The 10,139-nt window shown below is 35.7% G+C and overlaps 1 protein-coding gene across 3 annotated transcripts; it reads left to right on the top strand.

The window, feature by feature from the left end:
- The first annotated feature begins 366 nt into the window (after positions 1 to 366).
- LOC103993404 (ubiquitin carboxyl-terminal hydrolase 24) lies at positions 367 to 9,777 on the top strand. 3 transcript variants are annotated; one of them, XM_009413463.3, is made up of 7 exons: positions 367 to 705; positions 2,252 to 2,872; positions 2,968 to 3,155; positions 5,948 to 6,195; positions 7,115 to 7,257; positions 9,043 to 9,219; positions 9,451 to 9,777. In XM_009413463.3, exons 1-7 carry the CDS (start codon positions 691 to 693, stop codon positions 9,640 to 9,642), a joined length of 1,584 nt encoding a protein of 527 aa, XP_009411738.2. In that variant the 5' UTR covers positions 367 to 690; the 3' UTR covers positions 9,643 to 9,777. The 3 variants fall into 3 exon arrangements, with proteins under 3 accessions (XP_009411738.2, XP_018685236.2, XP_064934655.1); XM_018829691.2 differs by having other exon boundaries at positions 540 to 705; positions 9,396 to 9,604; XM_065078583.1 differs by lacking the exon at positions 367 to 705 and having other exon boundaries at positions 2,234 to 2,872.
- Positions 9,778 to 10,139: the final 362 nt, after the last annotated feature.

Raw genomic sequence — 10,139 nt, 5'->3', positions numbered from 1 at the left:
GGGTTATTTGAAAAAAAAAAGCATTGTATAATTTTTTTAAAAAGTATGAGTTTTTTTTAATATATATATGTATATATATGTGTGTATATGTATATATATATATGTGTATATATATATATATGTATATATATATATGTGTGTATATATATATGTGTATATATATATATGTATAAATATATATATGTATATGTATATGTATATGTATATATGTATATGTATATATATATACATATATACATATACATATACATATACATATATATATATATATATATATACGTGGACTTAAAAGGGATTAATATGAATATGTGCAATTTTCCGATACAAAACATCTTTGTCTTTTTCATCGAGAGGAAAAAGCCCCATCTTCTTACCCTTCAAGCCTAGCGCAACTCCCTAGGCCGAATGCTCCGCTCCGGCGGTGGCGAGCTAGTGCAGGTGACCCGGAGAGAGGTTGGATCCCTCCTCAAATGCTATTCCCGCTTTCTTTATTTCGCCCTCGCATCGTCTCTCTCCTTTCATGTCTTCGCTCGGCGTTTCCCGTGGTGTCTTCCTCTCGGCCGGGTTTCCAGCCCTAAGTTCGCCTTCTTCTTTAATACGGCTCGCTTCTTGCTTCGACTACCGGAGAAAGGAGGCTTTTTTTGAGACCGTTCGATCATTCCGAGGTGGTTCTTCGGCTTGGCGAGCAAGATGAGTGACCAGAAGGTGATTCCTTTTGCAATTTCGGAATCTTCGAGTCATATTCAATTTGTTTGTATGAGAACCCTTTTTGGGGTATTGATTTCTGGAATTTGCATTTTCAGAACTTCCGAAAGTTAGGATCTTGATTAGGTCGGTTCCCACGTAATAATGTTTGGGTCTACAAATTAGCCAGTATAATATCAGGTAGCAAATTGGGCATCCATTTGTGTGCAGCTACTGGGGTGACTAATGCCTTGAAAACAAGTCTCGTTGCTACCAAATCTTCATGTCTGAAACACCACATCATGTGTATTGTCGGAAATTGAACTTGTGTAATTTGGAAAAAAATTTACTTGTGAAATTACTGTTTCAATTGTACTTGTGTCATCTCTTTTTTTAATACATATAAGGTTCTTGCTTTTCTTTCTAACACCACAAGTAGTACATGGGATTGACAATTCTGATGCCTGCAAATTTATAATTCCATTCATGTGGTATTGTTCGAACCTTTGTAGCCTTTGCACTTTCTTTTCCCTCTCTCTTTCCAGTTCTTCTTTCCCCTGTCATTGTTAAACAAGAAAAAGGAATCTACATGTTGTCACAACTCACAAGTGTCTTTGTAGCAGTGTAAACCCATCAGGTTTCTGTAGCTTACTAGTCCATGCCAAGCACCAATGTTGTTTAGCCATTTATTTGCATTCAGTACCAGTTGGAGCTCATCTCTTGGGAGATCCCTGACACACTAAATTTTGTATTTGGATGCCTAGTACTGGCATAAGTTGGTACTTGAATAAATTTCTGTGGATACAAGTTTGGTTATGGAAGGATCTAGTTTGCTATAACAATGTAGATGATCGTTATACCAATTTAGACAATTTAGAGAATATGGAAGAGTGATCAAGTTAGAAGGTCTTAATCCTGGGATTGAATGTTGTCCTTCTTTGACTTGAGTTGGTATGTCTCCTTCAATTCAGACAATCCTAAATGCAATGCTAGTAGTCCAAATATTCCTTCCTTCTTTTGGAATTTCTGTGCATTCTCCTATCCGATTAACGGGCCATTGGTAGTGTTGAAAATCATCTGTCAAGCTTACCATATTAGTGTAGCAGCCATCCTTACCAAATTAGACAATAAATGCTGCTAAATTTTGATGTCATCAACATGAAAGGGCTCAACGACAGCCTAACCTCAGGTGATGCTATATTAGGCTGCCTTATACAGCTGGCAGCCCTTAGGAGGGCTACATTAAGCTCTGATTTGGGCACCCAATCTTTAGTACATGTTAATAGTTGCGGTGTATTGTGCACCCAAATTTCCTTAATTTGTTAATCTAATGTGGTTTTTGCACCAATATGTATTCTTGCCTAAACAATTCTGCTAATGTTGTTACTAGTCATATCACTTTGTGACAAGAGATCATTTACCTTGCTTTTTTTATTGATTAAAAATCTTCATTGTCAGCCAGAAAGATTTTTCTTCATGAAATTATAACTTTTAAAGGTTTTGTCATGATTGTGTTTGAATTCTGATCTTTTGTTGATTATATAATTGTATGCATTTCTTTAAGCAGGTCTTGATATTTGGGTCATTCACTGAAGAAGAAACTAGGTTGTTTCAGAGACAATCTGCAGCGTGTATGTGTTCTTTCGAAAAGGCAGGACGACATTTTGGATCGGTGGACTTTGCCTCTGAATCAAAAGAACATAATTCATCTGCAAGATCCAACAGCATTCAAGTGTCAAATGTGATTGCAGATCTGGCATGCAAAAATGAACCGGGAAAAATTAATAATTGGTTACAAACAAGTAAAGCAAATGGAGAGGCCATCAACTCGTGCCAGGATGATGAACTCATGGAGAAACGGAAGGATACTTTAGGTTTAGTTTCTCCCCATATAACTGAAAAGGGAGTTGCTGGTGCAGAATTGTCTGCAAGCCCAAAGGTCCAAGAAGGATGGGTTCAAGCATCAAAAGCCAACAGTATTTCTGTTGATTCTTCAGCCATTGAGTCTCCTGTAGTGGACATTCCAAAAGCATTGGCTGATAAAGCACCAAATGTTAAAAGCATACTCCCAAGAGGCTTAATAAATTCAGGAAACCTATGCTTCTTGAATGCAACATTGCAGGCACTACTCTCATGTTCACTGTTCGTACAGCTTTTGCAGGATCTGAGATCTCAAAGTATTCCAGAGGTTTTGATCATATGGAACACTTTCTTTTTTTTTTCTTGTTTCCTTTGTTGTTCTCTCTTTCTGACCTTTACAGTGAGTATTTGTTTCAATTTTAGATTGGCTACCCAACCTTGCATACATTTATCAAATTTATATCCGAATTTGACATGCCCGATGTTTTAAGTGCAAAGAGTAACGTAAAGGTGACCTTTGAGAGTGGGAAATCTTTCAGTCCAATTATGTTTGATGCTGTTCTAAAAAGGTTTACTCCAGACCTGCCAATTGGAATATCAAGCAGGCCAAGGTGTGTACAGTCCATGTTCTGTTGCTTGATTTCTATTGCATGGATGACCTATAATTGTTCTGGATTGAAGTACATATATATGCAGAACCCTGCATCTCAATTTTGAAGGACGAAAACCATTTACTCTATTATCTTTGATGTGGATAGCATCTGTTCTCTCATGCTTGTTATTTTTCATCTCAGTGACAAATATGTGAAATAATAAGCTTGGTTAACTGAATCTTAAAGAGGCACTATGGTTCAATTGATTCTTGGTGAAGTTGTTGAATGGAATATGAATTCAACCATAGTCACCCACTGTCTTGAGATATACATACCAAATGATATCTGCAGCTTGAACCTTTTGAAGTTGGAGCAGTTTCCTTGCACTCTCGCTCCAATAGTTCCAATGTGCATTCGATAAAAGCTAAGGTTGCATATTAACGTGATCAGTTTACTAGACAATAACCTGAGGTGCAGCTCTGCCATCATGCATAGTTGCGAGGATCACTGCACACCCTTGGGACCTTGAGCTCCATGTTCTGGTTCACTATACCCTTGTGTTGCCAATGCTTGCGATAGGAAATTTGGTTCACAAAAATTAGAAATTTTGAGTAACATCCAGTTTGATAGAAATCAGCTAATAACAAGTATAATCCATATAGGACATTCCTATTCCAAAATTCATTCAAGAGGCTTGAAACAACAAAGTAATAAGCAACAACTAGTATTGAACTAATACTTTCAGGTCTTCTACCACTGCTGTTTTTAACAGAATTATATGTTCCAGTATGACTTGGTTTGATCTCAATATCTTTATGTAGTAAGCAGTTTAAATAAGTGGTTTAATGCTTATCATGTTTGAAAATGAAGGACCAACTTGTCTTGATCCATATGTATCTTGAATCAAACAAAGTGGAGTACCCTGTCGCTGCACCTATACCATGGGCTTGCATTCCACATTCTAGTTAATTAGGCACCAAGATGCTATAATCTACCTGAGTTGGAAAATAGTCTTGAGCAAGGGAATGTTTCTTGTGTATCTCGATTATTTGTGGAGCTTGTTTTTGCTTAGAGAATAGTAATTCATGGCAATGTTTGCAAGATAAGTATGGAAATGGTCATGAATTTGGCATTAGATAAGCAGGATTGGCTGGATCAGAGATTATTTGAAAAAGGTTGTAATATCAAATTGATAAAGAATATAGATAAAGAAATATAAGAACAGTGACAAACACTTTGCAATCTACAAAATTCTAGAATGCAAGTATATCAGTATTATATTTTTTTATGATATACCCTATTGCTTTAAATTTGTGGGTGTTTATCTACGGAAGGTTTATGATTGGCAGATCCTAGGAAATCTATGATATGGGTTTTGGGCCTCATCAATGTTGATTTGTTGATCACAGATAATCATATTCATGAATTGATGCCCTTTTCTTCACATCTCATAGATTTGTGTTTTATGGTTTTTATCAGTTTTAATAATCTGAACTCTTATGACATCTTGGAGGTGTATCAACTTGTTAGTGCTAATATGCATATTTGCATGATTGATACTTGATGATAGGGATCAAAAGATTTTCCACTATACTTGCATCAGACAAGCCTTACATTGCCAAATGAATATAGGAGAACAGAAAATATATGTACATTGCACATCTATTGCCATGCTACATAGTACATACTCTTATAAAAAATAAGGAAGCATTATAGACACAATAGTATCTCTTTATCTGCTTTTATTTAATTGCTCATTTTCTATCCATCACCTTTCAGCATGTTCTTGATGATTATCAAAGCTCAAAAGTTCCCATTGATGTACTGTCTTAGTGGTTATTTGATGATCATAAGTAGATGCTTTAGAGTGTGTATACCTTTTGCAGTATCTGGATTTACCAAATTTACCTTATCTGATGCCCATATCTGTCACTTGGAGAAACCAGCATCTCTGTCGCTGTCAACCACATGGTGCTCCAGTAGAAATAGGTTGTTGTCAGAAGTCTGAGTCATCTTTTGCCTTGAATAAGTGAGAAAATGAATCAAGACAAGGAAACCTGTTGGCAATCCTTGTTTAAGAAACTAGTCCTACTTGTCTGTTGATTTCTACAGTTGATTATTTTAGCATAAGCAATGTGATGTTTAACTGTTTCATCTTCGAGTCCTTAAACTAGGAAGTGCTTATCCTTGGTGGTAGAGCAGATTAAAATTGAAGGAGATCGTACTGGTAGCATTTATTGAGAGTGAGGGAATACTGGAAGTCATCTTAGAGAGGACTTCAAGTTATAACCCCGATTATATTATAAATATCTTTTGATGGTGCGATAGTTGCAGACTTCCTGAAATTTGTAGCAGTGCTTATAAAATTTATATTTAACATATAAAAATGTTAATATAGCATGAAAATGACCAATCTGGCTGCAACATAATTCTTTGAGATTTATCTACACTATTCTGGGAACACTGTTAATGGGAAAACTAAATCGGTCATATTGTGCACAGGGTTTACGATTTAATCCATCTTACTCTCTATGTAGCTTAAATTGTCTACTTAATGTGTGATAACAAGCTGTGAAGGTGTGGTGTGGAGAAAAAGGACAGTTCTGGCAGATACTTTTAATATTTACTTTTGGTGCCTAATCTTCAGGCCCGACCAATATTGTGAAATATGGATAATTTAAATTTATGGAACAGTGACCTCAATGATGTGCTTTACTAGCTTCTCTACTAATAATTCTCTACTAATTGTAAAAATAAATAAATAATAATTCTCTACTAATAAGTACCATTCAAAATCATATCTTCTGCAGACAAGAAGATGCCCAAGAGTTCTTAAGTTTTATCATGGATCAAATGCATGATGAATTGTTGAAGCTTGATGGTATTTTTGCAAGTACAGATGGAGGTGAAGTCCCTCTCATTTCTTCTTCTGAAGATGATGGCTGGGAAACAGTTGGACCAAAGAACAGGTCTGCTTTCACGAGAACACAGAGCTTTTTTCCATCTCGGCTTAGTGCAATTTTTGGGGGCCAACTGAGGAGTGTTGTAAAAGCAAGAGGTGAGTTACATCTTTAATATTTATTGGACACTGTTATACATGTTGCTCCAAGATTTTCTGAAGTTCTGCATTTATTCTCATCACTTGTTAAGTAGCTGTATCTTTTAAAAGTTGTACTGGTAGTATTTTGTGTAGATTCTTTACAGCACCTTGCTATCATAAGCATTGTAGGTGTTTCCTCTTTGTCTACTTTTCTATGATTGTCTTCTTGATGATATAGAGGTGTGCTATGTATATTTCATCAGAATCTTCTCAAACAAGAAGGAACTCCAAGTCATTTGGTAATATTAGTTATTAAGTGATCTCCTTTCCAGGCAATTATCACATACCTTTATATGCTATGATCCTCATAGAATCACTAAACACCTTGGTAAACTAATAAAAAATCAGTTACATGTTTCTTTTTGTTTTTAACAGTGTAACCCTGTTATTGCTTTTTGTTATCATTAAAATTGCCAATATCATGTTGACATATTGTATGTTTTAAGTTTTTTAAGTTATCAACTGATGCATGCAGGGGAGCCTTTCTTTTGTAATGATGGCTTCTGTAGTTTGTACTGGATTAGGACCTTGCTGGTACCAACTTGAGTCTTGTCTTCAAATGTTGGACTAGAAGTAAATTATTTGAAGGCATTAGAAGATGGATTGGTAAAAGTTAAGTTAGGCAAAAGAAATGAGAAATTACTATATTCATTGAAGTGCAATCATTTAACGACACTCCTTTGTTAGACTGCAGATGTCTGATATTTTGGCTTCTTTGACTATAGAATGTGTTGATTTCTTTTCACAGCTCATTGATACTTGACCACCAATTTCCTTAATTGTTTAAACATCAGATTAGAGTTCTTTGTAGTATTTCTATGAATTGGAGGCCGTTATTGTTGCCATCTATTTGGTTGATTTACAACTTGTGGTTCAGGAAACAAGGCTTCAGCAACAGTTCAGCCTTTCCTCTTGCTTCACCTTGACATTTTTCCCGAGTCTGTTAATACTATTGAAGATGCACTGCATTTGTTTGCTGCTCCTGAAACTCTTGAAGGATACAGGACATCAGCTGGCAAGGTATCGACTTTTTTATTATAGTATGGCTTTGTGCCAACTTCTTAAAGCACTAATCAAGAGAACCATATATTTAATACGTGCATTTAGTTCTACAATCATCCTAGGCTTGGGTAATGCTGAAGGACATCACGTTTGATAATATTAAGTTAACCCCAGGAGGTCATAGGAATTCATGTCTGCTTAATAAGCAATGTGGTTTTTATACATTTTTTATGCTTTCTAAATATTTTAATAAGATTGCTAATCATAACTCAGAGAAAATGGAACTGATTTTCAGAATCCTTAAGGGTTTTTGTTTGGCTAAAATTGATATTAGTCATCATGTGAGGTCAATGAGATGCACAAAATTTTCTAGTTATAAAACAACAATTTCTCAGAAGTTACTGCATTAAAGGTAAATTGGAGCTTTGAACTCTGCATTTTAGTATTTAACACTTTTCTATCTTAATTTCTGTAAAAAAACCTTTTAAAAAAAGTTAACCTAGTCTTTCAAGTTTGATATCCTAATTGGGAATGAAAGTTAAGGTCAGTTTTATGAGGAGAATGGCAATGAAGGCATTCTCATTTACTTATTTATAATCGTCATTAACCATGGATAACATGGATAGAATGAGTGATGACTAGAGGGGTACATATAGTCTAAAACTTAGAGGGATATATGTATATATATAAAAGGTTGCCTAGTGTAAGAGGCTCCTGTCAATGTATTCAATCTTACCCCTCTTAAGTAAAGAGAATCTTTTGCTTTACATTGATACTAAATTCCAGTAATTTAGAAGGATATATATATATTACAGTGTGATATCTCTATATGCAATTTCTCAACCATGCAGTGCCATATATGCTATCTTCCTATTTACATTTAATTGGGTTCAAGTGATGTCACTTTTGGGTTTAAAGTCTCTTATCATATCCATGAAAGCATTGGACAACTTTTATCTAAAGTTTATAGCTTAATTTTTCTTATTTTGGGAACAAAATTGATCTAGTTAATCGATGGATAGCATTAAATGTAGAATGAATACAACTTTACACACTGCAAGTGTCTTCATCATGAATTAGTACAATTCTGGTACCATTCTGATAAAATCAGTTTAACTACTTAAACTCAACTCCAAGTATTACTATTGTATCGCAAAATTATCTAAAATTGTTTGAAAGAAAAAAGTCCTAGAGGGGTGGCCGGGTGGGTGTTCTTAAGTTTCCAAAGTTCATAGAATATTATATACGAGGTGTATTCTGAGTTTGTAACCTTCTCCTTACACTTTTAATGAACTTTCATGATTCCTTAGTCCGTGCATAAATGTAAGTCCACAAAGTTGTACCTTGTTTTGTTTGGCAGGTAACAGCAAGCTGACATGCTGATTTGGACAATTTTATTGATCATTTGATGCTTCATGATCACTTCTTAAATAATCCTCATATAGCAGTCTAAGCAGTTATTAAGCTTTATAAGTATACTGTATACAAACTTACATGTAAAGCTAATGCCAATATCAAGCTTTAGCTAAATGTGTGAACTACCTTTAACGGATCTCATCTTGTAAAAGATGGCCAACGTGTTAATTGCATGTAGTCAAAAACAAGAATCATTATTCTTTCAATTAGAATACATTAAATTCATCATGTTTGCACTTGCCAAATTTAATATATTTTTTTTCTCTTGCCTTTGTAAACTTGTTAACTCATTGATAGCGATAACTAAGTGGGCTTTATCTTTCTTTGCCTTGGAAGTCTCATTGTGCTCCCTGGTTTTGACAGATCATCGAATCTTCTCTTTTGCAGGCTGGGTTAGTCAGTGCCAGCAAATCGGTGAAGTTACAAAAACTGTCCAAGGTAATGATACTGCACCTGATGCGGTTTAGCTATGGAAGCGAAGGAAGCACAAAACTGCATAAACCTGTCCATTTCCCACTTGAGCTGGTTCTCGTCCATGAACTCATAGTCTCACCATCTTCAGAGGTCAGTTTCCTCTGCATGAACTCTTGATATTCCTGAGAAACAAAAGTGAATGTCTTTTTAACCATCTTAGCTCCTTAAAAAGGAGACTTTCAGATCTTACTTTCTAAAATTTCTAATCGATTCATGATACATTTACCTCTGGTTTCCTTTCTCATTGGGGGAGCTGATGTGCCCAGGAGAATGTCATGGAAACCTTGAATTGTCCTCATTCTCCAGAGATTCTGTTTGCAGAGCCGGAGATATGAGCTTGTAGCCACCATCACGCACCATGGCCAAGGACCCTCAGAGGGTCATTACACTGCCAACGCAAAGTGTTCCAGTGGTCGCTGGCTTCACTACGATGATGCATCTGTCACGGCCGTCACTCCAAACAAAGTCTTGCATGACCGGGCTTACGTCTTGTTCTACAAACAAATACAGTGACATCATATTATTTATGGTCGTGTCCATCCTGATGAAACCGAAACCTGGCTGTATCTAATTGCATGTGAATACTCTCAGTTGCTTTCTGTTGGAAAGTGGAAAAATTACAATAGAACTCGGTTTTGCTTCGTTCCAGTTGATGGTTCCTTCTACTTGGAAAAGGAAACAAAAACTAGATTCTCTCGAGATCTTGCCGAAGTCTCTCTGTGTTTGTATCTCTATTGTGCTAGAAAAGCATGTGAAGTGGGTTAGGTCACACTACATCTTGTTATATAGGATAATGACCACCTCTTCTTTTTCTAATTTGCATTTGAAGACATGTTATAGTTTGTTTATTGGCTAATGTAACTCCGAAGACATGATACTGACTTGATAGATATGTGGTCAATACATTATGCTAATGTGATATGTGGCTTTCATTTAGCTAATAGGATTACGCTAACGCATTTAAGTGTTAAAGATAGTGAAAAATGAGATCGAAGCTTGTATGGAGAATC

This window comes from Musa acuminata, chromosome BXJ1-8 (genome assembly GCF_036884655.1).
Source record: "Musa acuminata AAA Group cultivar baxijiao chromosome BXJ1-8, Cavendish_Baxijiao_AAA, whole genome shotgun sequence".
NCBI classification, from domain to species: Eukaryota; Viridiplantae; Streptophyta; class Magnoliopsida; order Zingiberales; family Musaceae; genus Musa; species Musa acuminata.
This window is presented reverse-complemented; position numbering and strand designations above follow the sequence as displayed.